At 51.3% G+C, this 22,297-nt stretch overlaps 1 protein-coding gene across 1 annotated transcript in view; it reads left to right on the forward strand.

The window, feature by feature from the left end:
- VIRMA (vir like m6A methyltransferase associated) overlaps positions 1 to 22,297 on the forward strand; it is a 40,210-nt gene that overhangs the window by 12,277 nt on the left and 5,636 nt on the right. Inside the window, exons 8-19 of the mRNA XM_054167222.1 lie at positions 183 to 1,335; positions 2,386 to 2,877; positions 4,914 to 5,068; positions 6,233 to 6,315; positions 7,506 to 7,599; positions 7,718 to 8,262; positions 9,564 to 9,799; positions 10,994 to 11,246; positions 16,275 to 16,492; positions 17,160 to 17,292; positions 20,124 to 20,279; positions 21,431 to 21,591. Coding sequence (XP_054023197.1) covers positions 183 to 1,335; positions 2,386 to 2,877; positions 4,914 to 5,068; positions 6,233 to 6,315; positions 7,506 to 7,599; positions 7,718 to 8,262; positions 9,564 to 9,799; positions 10,994 to 11,246; positions 16,275 to 16,492; positions 17,160 to 17,292; positions 20,124 to 20,279; positions 21,431 to 21,591 — 3,679 coding nt within the window. The remainder of the gene's footprint in view (positions 1 to 182; positions 1,336 to 2,385; positions 2,878 to 4,913; positions 5,069 to 6,232; positions 6,316 to 7,505; positions 7,600 to 7,717; positions 8,263 to 9,563; positions 9,800 to 10,993; positions 11,247 to 16,274; positions 16,493 to 17,159; positions 17,293 to 20,123; positions 20,280 to 21,430; positions 21,592 to 22,297) is intronic.

Consider the following 22,297-nt stretch of genomic DNA (forward strand, 5'->3'; position numbering starts at 1 on the left):
CAAGGTGTGGCCTAACCAGTGCTGAGCACAGGGCACAATGACCTCCCTGCTCCTGCTGGCCACACTGTTCCTGATACAGGCCGGGATGCCATGTGTTTTCATTTTGAGCAGATTCTCAGCAGTTCTGAACTGGTTTATCCATACTTGATTGTTGTTCCATAACTGAATCTTTCTCTTCTTAGGGGATGATGGATATGAGCAGATTTCAAGCGATGAAGATGGAATTGCTGATCTGGAACGTGAAACGTTTAAGTATCCGAGCTTTGATATTGAATATACTCCTGAGGATCTGGCATCTGTGCCTCCTGTGACATATGAACCTTTTGAAAGGGAGCTTGGACCTCTTTTGTACTTCACCTGCCCCTACAAGACTGTGTTTGAAAATGAAGTTGCTAAAATCAAGGACCAGGACCCAGAGAAAGAAAATTCCGGGGCAGTGGAAGCCTCAGTGAAGTTAACTGAACTGCTGGAGTTGTATCGAGAGGAAAGAGGTGCAAAGTGGGTGACTGCTTTAGAAGAAGTCCCCAGCTTAATAGTCAAAGGATTGAGCTACCTGCAGGTGAAAGACACAAAGCAAGACTATATTACCCAGCTAGTAGACTGGACCCTGCATGCTTTGAATCTTCAGGTAGCTCTCAAACAGCCAATTGCTTTGAACGTCCGACAGCTCAAAGCCGGCACGAAGCTGGTGTCGGCTTTAGCAGAGTGTGGGACTCAAGGAGTAACAGCACTCTTGCAGGCAGGAGTTATCAATGTCTTATTTGAACTGCTCTTTGCAGACCATGTATCATCCTCCCTCAAACTGAATGCTTTTAAAGCTCTGGATAGTGTTATTAGCATGACTGAGGGAATGGAAGTGTTTCTAAGGGGGGGTGCAGACGTGCACGAAAAAAGTGGTTATCAGAAGCTCTTGGAACTGATCCTGCTAGATCAGACTGTGAGGGTAGTTACTGCTGGCTCTGCCATTTTTCAGAAGTGCCACTTCTATGAGATCCTTTCAGACATTAAAAAGGTGGTTGATCAGCTAGCAGAGAGCACTCCTTCTCTTCCTAATCACACGGAGCAAGAACAGGAGCAGGACATGGTAGGGCTTGAAAGAACCAACCAGGAATACGAGAACGATGTGGAGACTCCTATGGACATGGATCATCTTATGGAATCTTCCAATATAAGTGAAGGAGAGATGGAAAAACTTGTCAGTCTTCTGGAAGAAATCTTCCATTTGATGGAAACTGCTCCTCACACAATGATTCAGCCACCTGTGAAATCCTTCCCCACCATGGCACGCATTACGGGCCCGCCAGAAAGGGATGATCCTTACCCTGTGCTCTTCAGGTATGGCAATTGCCAGCTTCACTTTCTAGAATGTAGCTCTTGCTGACCCACTCTTTTCTAGCTGTTTCACTTTCTAGCTGTACTTCACTGGAGAATTCTGGACTGAGAGGGTTTGATGGTTAATGTTGCTGCTACTTTGTGGCTTTCAATCAAGCTAGCATGCACGGAGCAAGAAGTTGACTGCTTGCTAGTATTGGTACTGTGCTGGCACTTCAGTCACATCCATAGCTCCAGACCAGTTGTCCCAGGTGCTGTACAAGTGCATATTTGTTACAGAGCTAGACTGTTTTCTCTTTGTTTTGGAGAGAGTTTGGGGTACCAAACACATCCTGGGCTGCATCCAATGCAGTGTTGCCAGCAGATCCAGAGAGGTGATTCTGACACTTGGCTCTGTTCTGGTGAGACCTCACCTGGAGTACTGTGTACAGGTCTAGAACCTTCAATATAGGACTTGGAGCTGATGGAGAGGGTCCAGAGGAGGGCCACGAGAATGGTCAGGGGGTTGGAGCAGCTCTGCTACGAGGATAGGCTGAGGGAGCTGGGGGCGTTCAGCCTGGAGAAGAGGAGGCTCTGGGCAGACCTAATAGCAGCCTGCCAGTACCTGAAGGAGGCTTCAAGAAGGATGGGGAGAGTCGGTTTACAGTGACAGGACAAGAGGCAGTGGCTTTGAGGTGGAGAAAAGCAGATTTAGATTGAATGTTAGGAGCAAGTTCTTTACAGTGAGGTTAGTGGAACACTGGAACAGGCTGCCCAGGGAGGTGGTTGTGGCCCCTTCCCTGGAGATATTCAAGGTGAGGTTTGATGAGGCCCTGTGCAGCCTGATCAAGTTGGGGATGTCCCTGCTGACTGCAGGGAGGTCAGACTGGATGAGCTTTGGAGGTCCCTTCCAGCCTGGACCATTCTATGGTTCTGCCTGTGTCTGTGTGCCCAGGTGCTGGGTGCTGCAGGCGAGGAGCCTCCTAGTCCGCAGGGCGGGGACGTACTGAAGCTAAGAGGGTGACAGATGATTGCTGATCGTTCCCCTGTTCTTTTGTTGGTGTTCTTCTTCAGGTACCTTCACAGTCACCATTTCCTGGAATGCATCACCCTGCTGCTGTCTATGCCAGTGACAGGTGCCCACCCAGGCGTGCTGCAGGCCGTCCGAGAGATCCTGCGCTTCCTGGCGCAGTCACAGAAGGGGCTGCTCTTCTTCATTGCTGAGTACGAAGCAACCAACTTACTGATCAGGGCACTCTGTCAGTTTTCTGATCCAGATCAAGAGGAAGGTCTCCAATCAGATGGGGCCAATGAGGATACCTTTGCCCTGTGGCTGCTGCATTCCACGCAGACCTTACAGTGCATTTCGGAGTTGTTCTGCCACTTTCAGCGGTGCACGGCCAGCGAGGAGACCGACCACTCAGATCTGCTGGGGACACTTCACAACCTTTACCTGATTACCTTTAACCCCGTGGGAAGATCTGCTGTGGCTCATGTGTTCAGCCTGGAGAAGAATCTCCAGTGTCTTATTACTTTAATGGAGTACTATTCCAAAGAAGCTTTAGGGTAATTGATGCCTTTCTATCTCCCCTTTATGTTTTTGCATTTTGAAAAGTACCTAACTTGCAGAAATCATTCAGTTCAGTCTAAAAGGTCATTTATTTATTTGTTACCTTTTAGGTAAGGATGGTTTTGTTTCCAAACAATTTTCAAGTGGAATAGACTAGAACAGAGTAGAATTAACCAGGTTGGAAAAGGCCTTCGAGATCATCGAGTCCAACCTATCACCCTGAATGATTTCTGTAGGTTAGATACTTTTCAATGTAATAGGTAACCAGAATGTATTAGGTAATCAGAATGTAATAGGTAATCAGGCCTGGCATTTGTAATCAAGTATTTAGTGCCCAGAATCTGCTTAGGTCATCCACAAAGGTGCTGTCATACAGGTCAGAAAGTTGGCTGTCCAGAAAAGTTGGTGAGAGGTTTGGAACACAAGCCCTATGAGGAGAGGCTGAGGGAGCTGGGGTTGCTTAGCCTGGAGAAGAGGAGGCTCAGGGGTGATCTTGCTCTCTCCAACTACCTTAAGGGAGGTTGTAGTCAGGCAGAAGTTGGTCTCTTCTCCCAGGCAGCCAGCACCAGAACAAGAGGACACAGTCTCAAGCTGTGCCAGGGGAGGTTTAGGCTGGGGGTTAGGAAGAAGTTCTACACAGAGAGAGTGATTGCCCACTGGAATGGGCTGCCCAGGGAGGTGGTGGAGTCACCATCACTGGAGGTGTTCAGGAGGAGACTTGATGGGGTGCTTGGTGCCATGGTTTATTTGATTGGGTGGTGTTGGATGATAGGTTGGACACAGTGATCTTGAAGGTCTCTTCCAACCTGGTCTGGTCTATGTCTATGTTCTATTCTATTCTATATGAAAAACAAATCAGCAAGTAGGCAATTTTCATTCAAGCATCAAATTTTACTGTGAGAAAAGCAGAGGATTTGACTGGGGAAACTGGACACTGCAGGCTTCTCTGGAGTGGGAATCTCTGAGTTCTTTTAGTTCTTACAGAACAAGATTTCAAACCACTGCTTATTTTCTTTGGCCAGGCAGTTGTGCTACTTTAGGCAGCAGTGCTTTTAAAACAGTGTTTGTGAAACAGAGTTATGGGAAAAGATTTGGGTGCTGTTTGTTTTGCTCTCATCTTTTGTGGCTGCTGAGATAGGTGTTGAGCTGAGGAAGAGGATCTGGGTGCTGCCTGATTTGCTCTCATCTTTGTGGATGCTGAAGTGGGCATTGAGCTGAGGAAGAGGATCTGGGTGCTGTCTGATTTGCTCTCATCTTTGTGGCTGCTGAGATAGGTGTTGAGCTGAGGAAGAGGATCTGGGTGCTGTCTGATTTGCTCTCATCTTTGTGGCTGCTGAGATAGGTGTTGAGCTGAGGAAGAAGATCTGGGTGCTGCCTGATTTGCTCTCATCTTTGTGGCTGCTGAAGTGGGTACTGAGTTAAGGAAAAAGATTTGGGTGCTATTTGATTTGCTCTCATCTTTGTGGCTGCTGAGATAGGTGTTGAGCTGAGGAAGAGGATCTGGGTGCTGTCTGATTTGCTCTCATCTTTGTGGCTGCTGAGATAGGTGTTGAGCTGAGGAAGAAGATCTGGGTGCTGCCTGATTTGCTCTCATCTTTGTGGCTGCTGAAGTGGGTACTGAGTTAAGGAAAAAGATTTGGGTGCTATTTGATTTGCTCTCATCTTTGTGGCTGCTGAGATAGGTGTTGAGCTGAGGAAGAGGATCTGGGTGCTGCCTGATTTGCTCTCATCTTTGTGGCTGCTGAGATAGGCGTTGAGCTGAGGAAAAAGATTTGGGTGCTGTTTGATTTGCTCTCATCTATTGTGGATGCTCAAATAGGTGTTAAGTCAATGTGGAAAAGAAGCTTTCACTCTTCAGAAAGCATAGAAGGAGATAGTTTGGGGGTTTGTGGTGATGATGATGATGTGGAGCAGTCCTTGGTCAAGAGAAGTTCTGCAGGTCGATTGTTTTCGAGGTTGAAGACTGAGAAATCTTAACAGCTATCCAACTTCATTAGATGAGCTCTAAAGAAAATCCTTCTTGTTGTTTCAGAGACTCCAAGTCTAAGAAGTCAGTTGCTTACAATTATGCCTGCATCCTGGTTTTGCTGGTGGTTCAGTCTTCCAGTGATGTCCAAATGCTGGAGCAGCACTCGGCGCCCTTGCTGAAGCTTTGTAAAGCAGATGAAAATAACACCAAATTGCAAGGTACAGGGTGTGTCATTGTCAGCTGAATTGTGGGACTGTACAGAAGAAACCTTTTCTGTGTGGGTAATTTGGTGCTTCACCATCATTTGGTGTGCATGATGTGTCTAATGAGATTCCCTTTCCAGCTTCGTCTGGTTAGTTGAGTCACTGGTACCACATGCAATGTTTTGTCTCTGCTAATGGGAGATAAGTAGGACATTCTTCATGTTGTTTGGAAAACAATTTACCTATAGAATCATAGAATGGCTTAGGTGGGAAGGGACCTCACAGAGATCTTCTGCTCCAACCTCACTGCCATGGGCAGGGAAGCCTTCCAACCAGACTCGGTGCCTCAAAGCCTTATCCAGGCTGGCTTTGAACACCCCCAAGGAGGAGGCAGCCACAACCTCCCTGGGTAGCCTGTTCCAGAGTCTTATCACCCTTGTACTGAAGAACTTCTTCCTCAGCTCTAGTCTAACCCTGCTCTCCCTTAGCTTCAAACCATTCTCCTTGTCCTGCCTCTGGACACCCTCAGGAAAAGTCCCTCTGCAGCCTTCCTGGAGGCTCGGTTCAGCTATTGGAAGGCAGCTCTAAGGTTCCCCTGGAGTCTTCTCTTCTCTAGGGTGAAAACCTGCAGCTCCCACAGCCTGTCCTCATAGCAGAGGTATTCCAGGCCTTGGATCATCTTTGTGGCCTTCCAGCAGTGTGTGCCTCAAGAATTTCACACTTGGCCGTAGGACCTATTGGAAGTTACTTGAAGGGGGCTCCAGTATGTGAAAGGGCCTCCAAGAGGACTGCAGAGGGACTGCTTCCAAAGGCATGCAGTGATGGGACAAGGGGCAATGGTTTCAAACTAGAGAAGGGCAGATTTAGATTGTATGTTATGAACAAGTTCTGCACCATGAGGGTGGTGGAACACTGGAACAGGTTGCCCAGGGAGGTAGTTGAGGCCCCATCCCTGGAGATATTCAAGGTGAGGCTGGACAGGGCTCTGGGCAACTTGATCTGGTTGAGGATGTCCCTGCTGACTGCAGAGGGGGGTTGGACTGGATGCCCTTCGGAGGTCCCTTCCAACCCAGAGCATTCTATGATTCTAAGTGAAGTATGCTTTAAAATGTGCTTGATATTCACAAGCAGCCTGCCAAGTTGCTTGATTAATTCTGAAGTGTTTTTTTTCCCCCACAGAGCTCAGCAAGTGGCTTGAACCCTTGAAAAACCTTCGGTTTGAGATAAACTGCATTCCAAATCTCATTGAATACATCAAACAGGTGAGGAAAAGCATAGGCAGATGCTAACGTTTTAGTTGTGCTCTCTAAGCTTAGACCTTGCTGGTTTATCTTGGGTGTGTCCTCATGTGTGACATGAAAAAATACACACTGTTGTCCAAAAGAAATGTTTTTGTTAAAGCTTGTGATCTAGGCCAGTTCCTGCACTCAGTTATGTGTCTTGAACCCAAATCTGTGGTAATTGCATGGTGCAGAGAGCCAATGATTAGAATCTTTTAGCTTCCCATAAACCCACAATTCAGATGTTGCCCCTCCACGTCCTGCTTCGGTCTTGTCTCATAGATTCACAGAATCGTGGAATCACCAAGGTTGGAAAAGACCTCAGAGATCATCAAGTCCAGCCTGTCACCCAACACCTCATGACTACTAAACCATGGCACCAAGTGCCACATCCAATCCCCTCTTGAACACCTCCAGGGATGGGGACTCCACCACCTCCCTGGGCAGCACATCCTAATGGCCAATTACTCTCTCAGTGAAGAACTTTCTCCTCACCTCCAGCCTAAACCTCCCCTGGCACAGCTTGAGACTGTGTCCTCTTGTTCTGGTGCTGGTTGCCTGGGAGCAGAGACCAACCCCCTCCTGGCTACAACCTCCCTGCAGGGAGCTGTAGACAGCAAGAAGGTCTCCTCTGAGCCTCCTCTTCTCCAGGCTAAGCAACCCCAGCTCCCTCAGCCTCTCCTCACAGGGCTGTGCTCCAGACTCCTCCCCAGCTCTGTTGCCCTTCTCTGGACACCTTCAAGTGTCTCAATGTCCTTCCTAAGCTGAGGGGCCCAGAACTGGACACAGGACTCAAGGTGTGGCCTAACCAGTGCAGAGTACAGGGGCAGAATGACTTCCTGCTTCTACTATCCACACCATTCCTGATACAGGCCAGCATGCCATTGGCCTTTTCTAGCCACCTGGGCTATGGTTTGGGTTGGAAGGGACCTTAAGGATCATGTAGTTCCAACTCCTTGCCGTGGGCAGGGACACTTCCTACTGGACCAGGTTGCTGAAGGCCTCTTGCATCTTGGATGTGACAGCTTTCCCAAAGCGGAATAGTGGAACGTGAGTTTTGTGGAATACTAAGAGTAGCTCACTACAGCATTTGAATACCAAGCTGGTGATCCACAAGCAAAGTTCTTCCTTGTAACACAGCTTCTTTTCTTTTCTTCTTTTTCACCTAAAAGAACATTGACAGTTTGATGACACCAGATGGAGTTGGTCTTCCTACTGCCCTTCGTGTTCTGTGTCACGTTGCGTGTCCACCCCCCCTGGTGCAAGGTACGGTAACGTAGGAATCGTAGGCTTCTGAGTCTTGCACTTAAACATCTTTGAAGTGTAACTGTGGCTGCCCAGGGGAAATGAAACATCCAGCAAATGTGATTTCTTTTCCATACAGGTCAACAGAAAGACCTGAAATGGAACCTTGCAGTCATTCAGCTCTTTTCTTCTGAGGGAATGGACACCTTCATCCGAGTCTTGCAGAAGCTCAACAGCGTCCTCATTCAGCCTTGGCGCCTGCACGTCAACATGGGCACCACGCTTCACAGAGTCACCACCATTTCCATGGCCCACTGCACACTGACCCTGCTGAAGACCATGCTGACAGAGCTCCTGAGGGGTGGCTCTTTTGAGTTCAAAGACATGCGTGTGCCCTCGGCGCTGGTGTCCCTGCACATGCTGCTGTGCTCCATCCCTCTCTCGGGCCGCCTGGACAGCGACGAGCAGAAAATCCAGAACGACATCGTCGATATCTTGCTGACCTTCACGCAGGGGGTCAATGAAAAACTGACCATTTCTGAGGAAACTTTGGCCAACAACACCTGGTCTTTAATGCTGAAGGAAGTTCTGTCTTCCATTGTGAGAATTCCTGAAGGCTTTTTCTCTGGGCTGATACTGCTTTCGGAGCTGCTGCCTCTTCCGCTGCCCATGCAGACAACTCAGGTAGGGCTGAGATTAGTTCTGTATAACCCTGAGACCAGTTTTGTAGTTCTGGGGGAAAAAAACCAACCCAACCCTGCTGACCATGAGCCAGCAATGGGCTCTTGTAGTCTAGAAGGCAAGTGACAACCTGGCATGTATTAGAAGTGCTATGGTTAGTAGGACCTTTGTAGTCTGCCCCGGTGAAGCCACATCTGGAATGTTGTGGCCAGTTCTGGGCCTCTCAGTTCAAGAAGCACCTCAGGGAGCTGCCTGAAAGAGGCCAGTGCTGAGCCACAACCACAAAGATGCTGAAGGCAGTGAAACATCTCCCTGCTGAGCACTGGCTGAGGGAATAACTGGGAACTTAAGCTTGGAGCAGAAGAGCCTGAGGTGTGACCTCATTCATGTTTATAAAGATGGGAAGGGTCTGCTCAGTGACACCCAGTGACAGGACAAGGGGCACTGGGGGCAAGCTGGAGCAGAGGAGGCTCCAGGGGAGCAGAAGGGAAAACTTTTTCCCAGTGAGGGTGGCAGAGCCCTGGAGCAGGATGCCCAGAGAGGTTGTGGAGTCTCCTGCCTGGATGTTTTCCTGTGTGACCTGCCCTGGGTGATCCTGCTCTGGCAGGGACTGGATGATCTTTGGAGGTCCCTTCCAATCCCTAATGTTCTGTGATTCTGTGAAAGGGTGGAGGAAAGTTTCTGTGAAGGTTTTGTGTCTGTATGGAGTTGTTGAGGCTGCATCTTTTTCATCAGAAACACAATTGCTGTTACTTGGAGATGGTTTTAAATTGGCACTCACAGGCTGCTCCTTTGTCCCTTTGGAAATTACTTAGGCTGCCATTCTGGTGCTGAAATGATTGGCTCTGAGGACTTTGAATATAACCCTGGATGCCAAACTCTCAGTTTATTAAGGCTTTCCTTTCTTTTGGCATGAATTCCATGTGGTTGATGAGGACAGTATTGGTGCTTAATCTTCTACAAGGACTTGTAGTGCCAGGATGAGAGGGAATGGATTGAAGCTTGAGGAGGGCAGATTCAGACTGGAGATTAGGCAGAAATTCTTCACAGTGAGGGTGGTGAGACACTGGCACAGGTTGCCCAGGGAGGTTGTGGATGCCCCTTCTGGAGGTGTTTAAGGCCAGGCTGGATGAGGCCTTGAGCAGCCTGGGCTGGTGGGAGGTGTCCCTGCCCACGGCAGGGGGGGTTGGAACTGGGTGATCCTTAAGGTGCCTTCCGGCCCTAAAACCATTGTATGAATCTCTGCATCTTTGCTTACACTGTGTGATAAGAGTCATGCTGAAAGGAAACACCTGTTCCTGCAGGTCATTGAACCACATGACATTTCAGTGGCCCTCAACACCAGGAAGCTGTGGAGCATGCACCTGCACGTCCAGGCCAAGCTGATCCAGGAGATCGTGCGCTCCTTCTCCGGCTCCTCCTGCCAGCCCATCCAGCACATGCTGAGACGTATCTGTGTCCAGCTCTGTGACCTGGCTTCCCCCACGGCTCTGCTGATCATGAGGACTGTGCTGGATCTGATTGTAGAAGACCTGCAAAGGTATCTTGGCTTGCTCTTGCAAAGATTTCTGTACTGGGCTGTCAAAGCCACCTTGCTCTGTGCAGTGGATTCAGAGGGAGGAAAGTACTTTGGGAAGTGCTACAGCTCCGTGATGAAGTGAAGGCAGGCCGGTGTTGGATGCTATGTCCTGACAGTGCTTAGTGCTGCCAGGGAGCCAGCCCATACTTTCATGTTTTGATGTATGCAACTTCACATTCTATTCATATGAAAGAGATCTGGGGGTGTTGGGTGCTGAGCAGCTCCCCAGGAGCCAGCAGTGCCCTCCTGCAGCACAGCAGGCAGCTGTGTGCTGGGCTGCAGCCAGAGCAGTGTGGGCAGCAGGGCAAGAAAGGGGAATCTGCCCCTTGACTCTACTCTGCTGAGACCCCACCTCCAATCCTGCCTCCAGTTCTGGTGTCCCCAGCAGAAGAAGGACACAGAGCTGCTGGAGTGAGGCCAGAGAAAGCCCCCAAAATGATCCAAGGGCTGGAGCAGCTCTGCTGTGAGGGCAGGCTGAGGGAGCTGGGGGTGTTCAGCCTGGAGAGGGACCTCAGAGCTGCCTTCCAATAGCTGAAGGGATCCTGCAGGAAGGCTGCAGAGGGACTTCTCCTGAGGGTGTCTTGAGACAGGCCAAGGGGGAATGGTTTGAAGCTGAGGGAGAGCAGGGTGAGACTGGAGCTGAGGAAGAAGTTCTTCAGTGTGAGGGTGGTGAGACTCTGGAAGAGTCTGCCCAGGGAGGTTCTGGCTGCCTCCTCCCTGGGGGGTGTTTAAGGCCAGATTGGACAAGGCCTTGGGCAACCAAGTCTAGCTGAGAGGTGTCCCTGCCCACGGTGGGGGGGTTGGAATAGATGATCTGTGAGGCCCCTTCCCACCTGAACCATTCTCTGATATGATTCTGTGGCAAGTATTTGGGGAATATTTTCTTCAGGCTATCCCTACAGAGCCTTATCTCATCTGAGATGCTTCTGAAGGACCTCTCTGGCATGAACTAGGAAAAGAGAACAGTGGAGTTTGCTGTACTGGCATTTGCATACCAACAGGAGAATGTGTAGGTGTTTGCAAGCTAGAGGAAGTGGAATGCACAAACCCAGAGGGGTTTGAGACAGTGACAGGACATCAGAATGGTTGTTTATTCCCTGGTTTTCCCAGGTCACTTTCAAGCAGCTTTTTCACAGTGCTTTGATGTCCTTTCAGCGGTACAGAAGAGAAAGAGAAGCAGTACACCGGGCAGACCACTCGGCTGCTGGCTTTGCTGGATGCCCTGGCTTCACACAAGGCTTGCAAACTGGCCATTCTGCATCTTGTCAATGGAACAGCTAAAGGAGATGAAAAGTATGGAGAGGTTTTCCAGGAGCTCTTGGCTTTGATGCGATCAGCTGGGGACAACGTCACTCACCAGCAGTGTGCTGAATATGTCACTTCCCTTCTGCAGTCCCTCTGTGACCAGGTAGCTTCTCTGCTTAGTGAGCAATGTGTGTTGCTAATTGCTGGGACTCTGGCACGGGCTGCCCAGGCAAGTTGTGGCTGCCTCCTCTCTGGGGGCGTTGTGGGCCAGGTTGGATGAGGCTTTGAGCAGCGGAGTCCAGTTGAGAGGTGTCCCTGCCCATGGCAGAGGGGTTGGAGTAAGTGATCACTCAGGCCTCTTTGTGATGGGTTAAAATTTCCCCCCCAACACTGAATTTGCTAGACCAGCTCAGCTGGAAGCAGATGAAAGCTGTATTTACAGGCAAAACTGCAATCTCCAATGGAGTGCAAGGAATAGGTACAAAACATCCAGCATTTACAATACCTGCAGACATTTACAGTTAACAAACAGCACAAGGACCCCCTGGCCAAGGACCAGGGGAGGCTGCTAGCTCCTGACCCCCCTGAGCAAAAGGGAGAAGAGAAAGGAACAGAGGGATGTTAGACTTGAGTACTGTGTCCAGTTCTGGGCCCCTCAGTTTAAGAAGGACATTGAGACACTTGAAGGTGTCCAGAGAAGGGCAACAAGGCTGGGGAGGGGTCTGGAGCACAGCCCTGTGAGGAGAGGCTGAGGGAGCTGGGGTTGCTTAGCCTGCAGAAGAGAAGGATCAGAGGTGACCTCATTGCCCTCTACAACTACCTGAAAGGTGGTTGTAGCCAGGAAGGGGTTGGTCTCTTCTCCCAGGCAAGCAGCACCAGAACAAGAGGACACAGTCTCAAGCTGTGCCAGGGGAGGTTTAGACTCGAGGTGAGGAGAAAGTTCTTCACTGAGCGAGTCGTTCATCATTGGGATGTGCTGCCCAGGGAGGTGGTGGAGTCCCCATCCCTGGAGGTGTTCAAGAGGGGATTGGATGTGGCACTTGGTGCCATGGTCTAGTCATGAGGTCTGTGGTGACAGGCTGGACTCAATGATCCTTGGGGTCTCTTCCAACCTTAGTGATACTGTGACTTAGCCAAAACAATGCAGCTGAGGTCCAGCAGAAGCAAGTCAGTATCTCTCCCACAGCAAAGAAGGGAGAAGAGAAGTGATATTGGGGAGCTAAATCTGATGGTAGATACCTCTCAGAGGGATGGTTTAGAATGACCTCTGTTTTCCCTTTCACACCCAGTAGTGGTTAGTTTACATTTTACTGCTTTCTGGTCAAGATCTGTGAAAGATTTCAAAGGCCTAGCCTAAGCCTAGCACAGCCTTCCCACCTCAGCTGTTCTGTGGCAGTTGTAGGAGACAAATGAAATGAGGTTAGTTCTTAGGTGCCTGCTTATTTTTTCTTTCCCCTAAAGGAAATAAAAATGAAATCAGCACTGTTAAAGCATAGGAACATAAATTGTCTGTGGCTGGCTGCTTTGGCAGACTTGCTGCCTGGGTGCTCTTAAATGTAGATCTTTTCACTTTATGATACCTCCTTTGCACTATGTGCCCTGATCTGGTAGCTCATGAGAGGCCAGCCTCTGGCTGGCTCTAAGATTGGCTGTCCCCTCAGCTGACAGAGGCTTGCCATTGCTCCCTCTGGGCCTCTGGCAAAACTTGATCTGTCACTGTTCACTCCTTGCCTCAGTGAACAAATTTGTGTCTCTGAGACCTCTTAAATACATTCCAAACACAAAGCTCTCTGTGCTGTGCTGCTACCAGAAACCTTCTCCACTGACAAAGAAAGCCAGGTGAGAAATGTTATCTGGCAACTGATTCATAGGCTGCCTCTGGTAGTTTCTCATTGGCTGCATACACAGATTTGCATCTCATTGTTTGCAGTAGAATGGAATAGAATAGAATGGAATAGAATAGAATAGAATTAACCAGGTTGGACAAGACCTTTGAGATCATTGAGTCCAACCTATCACCCAACACCATCTAATCAACTAAACCAAGGCACCAAGTGCCTCATCCAGGCTCTTCCTAGATGCCTCCAGTGATGGTGACTCCACCACCTCCCTGGGCAGCACATCCCAGAGAGAGTTGTTGGCCATTGGAAAGAGCTGTCTCCTCACCTCCAGCCTAAACTGCCCCTGGTGCAGCTTGAGACTGTGTCCTCTTGTTCTGGTGCTGGTTGCCTGGGAAAAGAGACCAACCCCCACCTGGCTACAACCTCCCTCCAGGGAGTTGGAGAGAGCAATGAGGTCTCCCCTGAGCCTCCTCTTCTCCAGGCTAAGCAACCCCAGCTCCCTCAGCCTCTCCTCACAGGGCTGTGCTCCAGACCTCTCCCCAGCTTTGTTGCCCTTCTCTGGACACCTTCCAGCATCTCAACCTCCTTCTTAAACTGAGGGGCTCAGAACTGGACACAGGACTCAAGGTGTGGCCTAACCAGTGCTGAGCACAGGGGCACAATGACTTCCCTGCTCCTGCTGGCCACACTGTTCCTGATGCAGGCCAGGATGCCATTGGCCCTCTTGGCCCCCTGGGCACACTGCTGGCTCATGTTCAGCCTACCATATTCAACCCATCTAGATACTTTAGTAGTTGTGTTTCTTTGTACAAAAGACCTTTGGGCACTGTTGGTCAGCAGAGATTCTAAGCAGCCATTTGCATAGAAACAAGAGCTCTTTGCCCATGCCAATCCATTGTGAAAGTCAGTCTTGGTTTATGTCAAGGCTGGAGGGGGCAGCAGGTCTTGAACTCCCCAGGTGGTGTCTGCAGCCTCTTTATTTTCAAAGAACCACAGAACATCTCAGGTTGAAAGGGACCCATCAGCATCCTTGAGCCCAACTCCCTGCTCTTCACAGGATTCCCTAAAGCTAAACCATCTGACTGAGAGTGTTCCTTGAGCTCTGGCAGTCATGGTGCCTTGACCAGCTCCCTGCTCAAGGTTCCAACCACCCATCACCCTCTCAGTGCAGAGCCTTTTCTTAACCCTCAGCCTGAACTTCCCCTGATGCAGCTGTTCTGTTTCCTTGTGTCCTGCTGCTGCTGACCAGAGAAGAGAGGAGATCAGCACCTCCCTCTCCACAGTGAGATCACTGCTCAGTGTTCTCCTCTCCAGCCTGGACAAAACAAGTGGCCTCAGCTGCTCCTTGTGTTATGGTGAATGTTTTGAGATTGAAGGACAGTTTGACTGTCTGGGCAAGAAGCTGTGTTCATGTTGTCCAATAACTGGCTATTAGTTCTGGCTCTGCTCTTGCACTTCCCCTTTAAAAATCAATAATGGTAAATTTCTTTGAGGGTGATAGAAGCCTGGAGCAGGCTGCCCAGACTCTCTGGAGTCATTCTAAACCAGCCTGGATGCCATCCTGTGCAACCTGTTCTAGGTGGCCCTGCTCTGGCAGGAGGGTAGGGCTAGATGGAGTTTGGAAATCTGTGTCCAGCCCTTGGCCCTTCAGTTCAAGAAGGACCTCATGGAACTGCTTGAGAGAGGCCAGCACAGAGCCACAAAGCTGCTGCAGGCAGTGGAACATCTCCCTGTGAGGACAGGCTGAGGGAGCTGGGAGCAGAGCCTGAGGGTGACCTCATTGCTGGTGATAAAGATGTGCAGGGCAGTGTGGGGAGGATGGAGCCAGGCTCTGCTCAGGGATGTCCAAGGACAGGACAAGGGGCACTGAGGGCAAGCTGGAGCAGAGGAGGCTCCAGGGGAACATGAGGAAGAGCTTTTTCCCTGTGAGGGTGGCAGAGCCCTGCAGCAGGCTGCCCAGAGAGGTTGTGGAGTCTCCTGCTCTGGAGACATTCAAGACCCACCTGGATGTGTTCCTGTGTGACCTGCCCTGGGTGACCTGCTCTGGCAGGGGGGGTGGAGTGGATGAGCTTTGGAGGTCCCTTCCAGCCCCTAACATTCTGTGACCCTTAACAGAACCAAATGGAAAAGGACACTGGATGAGTACTTCAGTGGCCTGTAATAACTAGAATTAGCTGCTGAGGGGCTGGTGAAGGAGCCCAGTGCTTCTGCCTTGCTGTTTGGCTCCTGCTTTCAGCTGGGGGTGCTGAAGGAGCCCAGTGCTTCTGCCTTGGTGTTTGGCTCCTGCTTTCACCTGGGGCTGGTGAAGGAGCCCAGTGCTTCTGCCTTGCTGTTTGGCTCCTGCTTTCAGCTGGGGGTGCTGAAGGAGCCCAGTGCTTCTGCCTTGGTGTTTGGCTCCTGCTTTCAGCTGGGGGTGCTGAAGGAGCCCAGTGCTTCTGCCTTGCTGTTTGGCTCCTGCTTTCACCTGGGGCTGGTGAAGGAGCCCAGTGCTTCTGCCTTGGTGTTTGGTTTCTGCTTTCAGCTGGGGGTGCTGAAGGGGTGCTGAAGGAGCCCAGTGCTTCTGCCTTGCTGTTTGGCTCCTGCTTTCAGCTGGGGGTGCTGAAGGGGTGGTGAAGGAGCCCAGTGCTTCTGCCTTGCTGTTTGGCTCCTGCTTTCAGCTGGGGGTGGTGAAGGGCTGGTGAAGGAGCCCAGTGCTTTTGCCTTGCTGTTTGGCTCCTGCTTTCAGCTGGGGGTGCTGAAGGGGTGGTGAAGGAGCCCAGTGCTTTTGCCTTGCTGTTTGGCTCCTGCTTTCAGCTGGGGGTGCTGAAGGGGTGCTGAAGGAGCCCAGTGCTTTTGCCTTGCTGTTTGGCTCCTGCTTTCAGCTGGGGGTGGTGAAGGGCTGGTGAAGGAGCCCAGTGCTTCTGCCTTGCTGTTTGGCTCCTGCTTTCAGCTGGGGGTGGTGAAGGGCTGGTGAAGGAGCCTAGTGCTTCTGCCTTGGTGTTTGGCTCCTGCTTTCAGCTGGGGGTGCTGAAGGAGCCCAGTGCTTCTGCCTTGCTGTTTGGTTTCTGCTTTCAGCTGGGGGTGCTGAAGGGCTGGTGAAGGAGCCCAGTGCTTCTGCCTTGCTGTTTGGCTCCTGCTTTCAGCTGGGGGTGGTGAAGGAGCCCAGTGCTTCTGCCTTGCTGTTTGGCTCCTGCTTTCACCTGGGGCTGGTGAAGGAGCCCAGTGCTTTTGCCTTGCTGTTTGGCTCCTGCTTTCAGCTGGGAGTGCTGAAGGGGTGCTGAAGGAGCCCAGTGCTTCTGCATTGCTGTTTGGCTCCTGCTAGCATGCAGAATGCTTTTTCTTACTCTCCATATTCTGGTGTTTTTTTGTAGGACATTGCCCTCATCTTGCCAAGCTCATCTGAAGGTTCTGTGTCTGAACTGGAGCAGCTCTCAAACTCCTTACCAAGCAAAGAGCTGATGCCCTTGATTTGTGACTGTCTGCTGGAAACCTTGGCCAATTCTGAGAGCAGTTACAGCTGCCTGCTGACGTGCATCCGGACCATGATGTTCCTCACGGAGCATGACTATGGCTTCTATCACTTGAAGAGGTATGCTGGTTGAAGCTGGCTCTTAGAGCTTCAAGTTGGCCACAGACTTCTGCACTGTGAAATCTTTTCCCCCTCATCCAGTGGGAAATGTTGAGGATAAGGCAGCAGAGCTTCCATTTCTCTTTGGGGCTTCAGGTTTTTACTCAGGACTCTGGTCTGCTTTGACTTGAGGTTTTGCCACTGAAGAGCTCCTGCAGGGTGCACACAGGAGAGCTTCCTTTCAGGAAACAAACCAGACATGGGGAAAAGTTTGTGTGCTCCCTACTCCCATGCTGGGGAATCAGTGAGGTGTAGTGGCCACAGCCTTCCTTTTGAATCACTCTGCAGTAAGCTCTCCTCTGGGGCACTAGAAAACCATCTGCCATTCCCTCTGTTTTGAGGGGATTCAGTTCTGAGCTCCAGGCAATTAAGGCTTCTCTTCCACCAAAGATCAGAGTGCTATTGCTGGCAGGTTGCAAGGTGTTAGAGGTGCTGCTGTAGTGCAGCAGTGTGCAGCCTGAAACACTTGCAGGCAGCACTGCCGAGGGGAGAAAAGCAAACCAGGAAGCTCCAGCTTTGAATTCAGGACCTGAGAACTGTAAGATGTCTCAGGTTTATTTGAAGAGAGTGCAGTGGTGACTGTGCATGCCCTAATCAAGTGTTTTCTCTCTTTTGCTTATGGAAACAGCTCTCTCAGGAAGCACAGCAGTGCTCTGTACACTGTGCTGAAGCGAGTCATAACCAGCTTTAGCAAAGACACAGGTGAACTGGCCTCCTCTTTCCTGGACTTCCTGAGGCAGATTCTAAACTCTGAGACACTGGTAAGTGAGCATGCATCAGACTGGGTGCATTCCTCTGACATGTGCACTGTCAGACACAGTCACAGAATGGCAGAGTGCCAGGGGTTGGAAGCCATCGTTCAGTCCAACCCCTCTGCCCAAGCAGAATCACCTGGGGCAAGGTCACACAGGAGCACATCCAGGTGGGCTTTGAAAGCCTCCAGAGGAGACTCCACAGCCTTTCTGGGCAGCCTGTTCCAAGGCTCCAGCACCCTCACCATAAAGAAGTGTCTCCTGATGTTGAGGTGGAACCTCCTGTGCTCCAGCTGATACCCATTGCTCTTTGTCCTCTCACCAGGCACCACCAAAAAGAGACCATCACCTCCATCCTGACCCCCACCCCTCAGATACTTACAGGCATTGATCAGATCTCCTCTCAGCCTTCCCTTCTCCAGACTCAACAGCCCCAGGGCTCTCAGCCTCACTTCACAGGAGAGATGTTCATGTCCCCTAGTCATCCTCATGGCTCTCCACTGGACTTTCTCCAGTGGATCTCAGATTCAGGAGCCATTATTTCAGACAGTGGTTGACTCTCCAGATTGCTGCATGAGGCTTTTGCATCACAAGTCTTAGTTTTGAATGCAATCTGGGCAAGCTGGGCAGAGAATACATTTGGTAAGCAAAAGGATTTGTTTTCAGTAGGAAGAGCAGCATGTTGATTCACCTTCTGTTCCTAAGTGCAGAGCATGCTTTGGATCCAGGGCATCCTGTGAGGGAGGTGCTGTATTGATACATAGTATAGAAGGAATCATCTTAGAGTGGCTTAGGTTGGAAGGGAGCTCACAGATCATCTGCCCCAACCTCCCTGCCATGGGCAGGGACACCTCTCAACTAGACTCAGCTGCTCAAGGCCTCATCCAGCCTGACCTTGAACACCTCTGGGGAGGAGACATCCACAGCCTTCCTGACCAGCCTGTTCCAGAGTCTCACCACCCTCAGACTGAAGAGCTTCTTCCTAAGATCCAGTCTAAACCTACTCTTCCTCAGCTGAAAACTATTCTCCCTTGTCCTGCTGCTGGACACCCATAATGAAAAGCCCCTCTGCAGCCTTCCTGGAGCTATTGGAAGGCAGCTTCAGCTATTGGAAGGCAGCTCTAAGGTACCCCCAGAGTCTTCTCCAGGCTGACCACCTGCTCCCTCATCCTGTTGTCACAGCAGAGCTGCTCCAGCCCTTGGATCATCCTTGTGGCTTCCTCTGGACTTGCTCCAACAGCACTGTGCCCTGAAGGAGTTGCTAATTCTGTGATGCAAAGCTCAGCTGACCCAGGCAATGATTTCATTTCTCTTGATGCAGGAGCTGATCTTGCCTGTTGAAGTGTAGTTGATGAAATGGTTTTGCATAGTATGTGTTGCTCTGGAGAGCTGCTGTGTTGCTGGGTTTGCTCCAGAATAGAATAGAATAGACCAGGTTGGAAGAGACCTTGAAGATCATTGTGTCCAACACATCAACCAATCCCAACACCACCTAAACAACTAACCCATGGCACCAAGCACCCCATCAAGTCTCCTCCTGAACACCTCCAGTGATGGTGACTCCACCACCTCCCTGGGCAGCACATTCCAATGGGCAATCACTCTCTCTGTGTAGAACTTCTTCCTAACATCCAACCTAAACCTCCCCTGGCACAGCTTGAGACTGTGGCCTCTTGTTCTGGTGCTGGGTGCCTGGGAGAAGAGACCAACCCCCACCTGGCTACAACCTCCCTTCAGGTAGTTGTAGAGAGCAATAAGGTCACCCCTGAGTCTCCTCTTCTCCAGGCTAAGCAACCCCAGCTCCCTCAGCCTCTCCTCACAGGGCTGTGTTCCAAGCCCCTCACCAACCTTGTTGCCCTTCTCTGGACACGCTCCAGCAAGTCAACCTCCTTCCTAAGCTGAGGGGCCCAGAACTGGGCACAGGACTCAAGGTGTGGCCTAACCAGTGCAGTGTACAGGGGCAGAATGACCTCCCTGCTCCTGCTGGCCACACTGTTCCTGATGCAGGCCAGGATGCCATTGGCCCTCCTGGCTGCCTGGGCACACTGCAGGCTCATGTTCAGCCTACCATCAACCAGCACCCCCAGGTCCCTCTCTGCCTGGCTGCTCTCCAGGCACTCTGACCCCAGCCTGTAGCTCTGCATGGGGTTGCTGTGGCCAATGTGCAGAACCTGGCACTTGGATGTGTTCAATCTCCTGCCTTTGGACTCTGCCCATCTGTCCAGCCTGTTGAGGTCCCTCTGCAGAGCCTCTCTACCCTCCAGCAGATCAACTCCTGCCCCAAGCTTGGTGTCATCAGCAAATTTACTGCTGATGGACTCAATGCCCTCATCCAGATCATCAATAAAGATGTTAAAGAGGATGGGGCCCAGCACTGATCCCTGGGGCACACCACTGGTGCCTGGCTGCCAGCTGGCTGTGGCACCATTCACCACCACTCTCTGGGCTCAGCCTCCAGCCAGTTCCTAACCCAGCTCAGAGAGCTGCTGTCCAAGCCAGGGGCTGACAGCTTGGCCAGGAGTCTGCCATGGGGGACGGTGTCAAAGACCTTGCTGAGGTCCAGGCAGACTCCATCCACAGCCTGCCCCACATCCACCAGGCAGTCACCTGATCGTAGAAGGAGATCAGGTTGGTCAGGCAGGACCTGCCCTTCCTCAACCCATGCTGGCTGGGCCTGATCCCTTGGCCATCCTGTAAGTGCTGTGTGACTGCACTCAAGATGACTGTTCCAGGATCTTGCCTGGCACTCCCTGTGTGTGTGTGGGGTCTAAGGGGTTTGCAATCCAGAAGTTAATCAAATATTTCCTGTGTCCTCATCTCCCACCTCACAACTGTTTCAGGCTTCTTGCTGTGGAGATGATGGAGGCCTTATGGAAGCAGATGGCTCTCACTCAGGCAGAACTGTGGGTCTGACTACTGCACAGCTGAAGCATCTACTGCAGCACAAAGAAGAAACCCCAGAGAGCCTGCTGCTCGACCTGGAGAAACACGTGACGGTGAGGGAACCTGAACGAGTTGAGGTTGTGCTCTTCAGCTGATCCTGGCTCTGAAGCTGCAGGGACTGTTGCTCCTAGATGAGAGGAGTGCCCAGTTCTGCAGCTTTCCCTGTGGAACTGCTAACAGCTGTTGCCAGCTTTTCATACTCATGTCTGGTACAACACTGATGCCCACACTTGCCTGGCAGGATGCCTAAAGCAGGATGGCTTCTGACTTTATTGCTTGCATTGTGCTAATGCCAAGAGGTTTCAGGGAGGGTTGGGATCTCCTTGTGCTGAGAACATTACATAGAATCAATAAGGTTGGAAAAGGCCTCAGAGATCATCAAGTCCAACCTGTCACCCAACACCTCCTGGCAACTAAACCATGGCTCCAGGTGCCACATCCAGTCCCCTCTTGAACACCTCCAGGCATGGGGACTCCACCACCTCCCTGGGCAGCACATCCCAATGGCCAATCTCTCCTGCTGGGAAGAACTTTCTCCTCTCCTAACCTCCAGCCTAAACTTCCCCTGGCACAGCTTGAGACTGTGTTCTCTTGTTCTGGTGCTGCTTGCCTGGGAGAAGAGACCAACTCCCACCTGGCTATAATCTCCCTTCAGGAAGTTGGAGAGAGCAAGAAGGTCTCCCCTGAGCCTCCTCTTCTGCAGGCTCAGCAACCCCAGCTCCCTCAGCCTCTCCTCACAGCAAAGGTGCTGCAGCCCTTGGGTCATCTTTGTGGCCTCCTCTGGTGGAGCTGTGCAGTAGGTTGCTAGCTTAGAACTGAGTCCATAAACAGCTGCTGCACAGCCTGTTGGTCACAGATGCCTGCTCTGTGCTGTCCTGCCTCCTTTCTTTTCCTTGCCCACCTACATCTGCAGCAAAAGATGAGAAACCACCACTGTGCTGAGGAGAAACAGCAGGCACTGGGGATGCTGGAATGCTCTGGCAGAGAGCTTGTTAACTCCAGCCTGGGCTGCTGCCTTCCTTGGGGCTGCGTTTGGGAGCTTATGGCATCCACTGGGAACGCAGGGCTGGAACACACCTCTGGGCAGGGGGTGGTTGGTTGTATGGAGCTCTCTGCTGCTGTCTGTGTGCTCAGGGGTCTTGGTGGGGCTTTTGGTTAGTGTAAAGCAGAGGGGAGAGTTCTGAGTGGTGCTGTGTTGCCTCAGGACCGCTCTAAGGAAGATGATGGCCTGGAGTCCCTGCTGGACAACATCGTCGGCGTGAGGCAGATGTTGGAATCGGCAGGGGACCCCTGTCCACTGAGTGACCTGGATGTGGAGCCTGTTCTGGCTCCACCAGACTCTCTGCAGAATTTGTTTAACAACAGGTGAGGTGGTTTGTGTGAGAAGACTGTTTGTGGTGTACTTGAGAATGTGCAGGCATTTATGCATAAGCACGTGACAAAGTCATGGAAGGGTGGAGTGGCTCAGGTTGGAAGGGACCTCACAGATCCTCTACTCCAACCCCCTACTATAGACAGGGACACCTCTCAACTACACTTGGTTGCCCAAGGCCTTGTCCAGTCTGGCCTTAAACACACCCAGGGAGAGGACATCCACAGCCTCCCTGAGCAGCCTGCTCCAGAGTCTCACCACCCTCAGACTGAAGAACTTCTTCCTCAGCTCCAGTCTCACCCTGCTCTCCCTCAGCTTCAAACCATTCCCCCTTGTCCTGTCTCTAGACACCCTCAGGAAAAGTCCCTCTGCAGCCTTCCTGCAGGATCCCTTCAGGTACTGGAAGGCAGCTCTAAGGTCCCCCCAGAGTCTTCTCTTCCCCAGGCTAAACACCCCCAGCTCCCTCAGCCTGTCCTCACAGCAGAGCTGCTCCAGCCCTTGGATCATTTTTGGGGCTTCCTCTGGACTCACTCCAGCAGCTCTGTGTCCTTCTTGTGCTGGGGACACCAGAACTGGAGGCAGGATTGGAAGTGAGGTCTCAGCAGAGCAGAGTCAAGGGGCAGAATCTTGCCCTGCTGCCCACCCTCCTCTGGCTGCAGCCCAGCACACAGCTGCCTGCTGGGCTGCATGAGTGCACTG

Source organism: Dryobates pubescens, chromosome 14 (assembly GCF_014839835.1).
Source record: "Dryobates pubescens isolate bDryPub1 chromosome 14, bDryPub1.pri, whole genome shotgun sequence".
Taxonomy (NCBI): Eukaryota; Metazoa; Chordata; class Aves; order Piciformes; family Picidae; genus Dryobates; species Dryobates pubescens.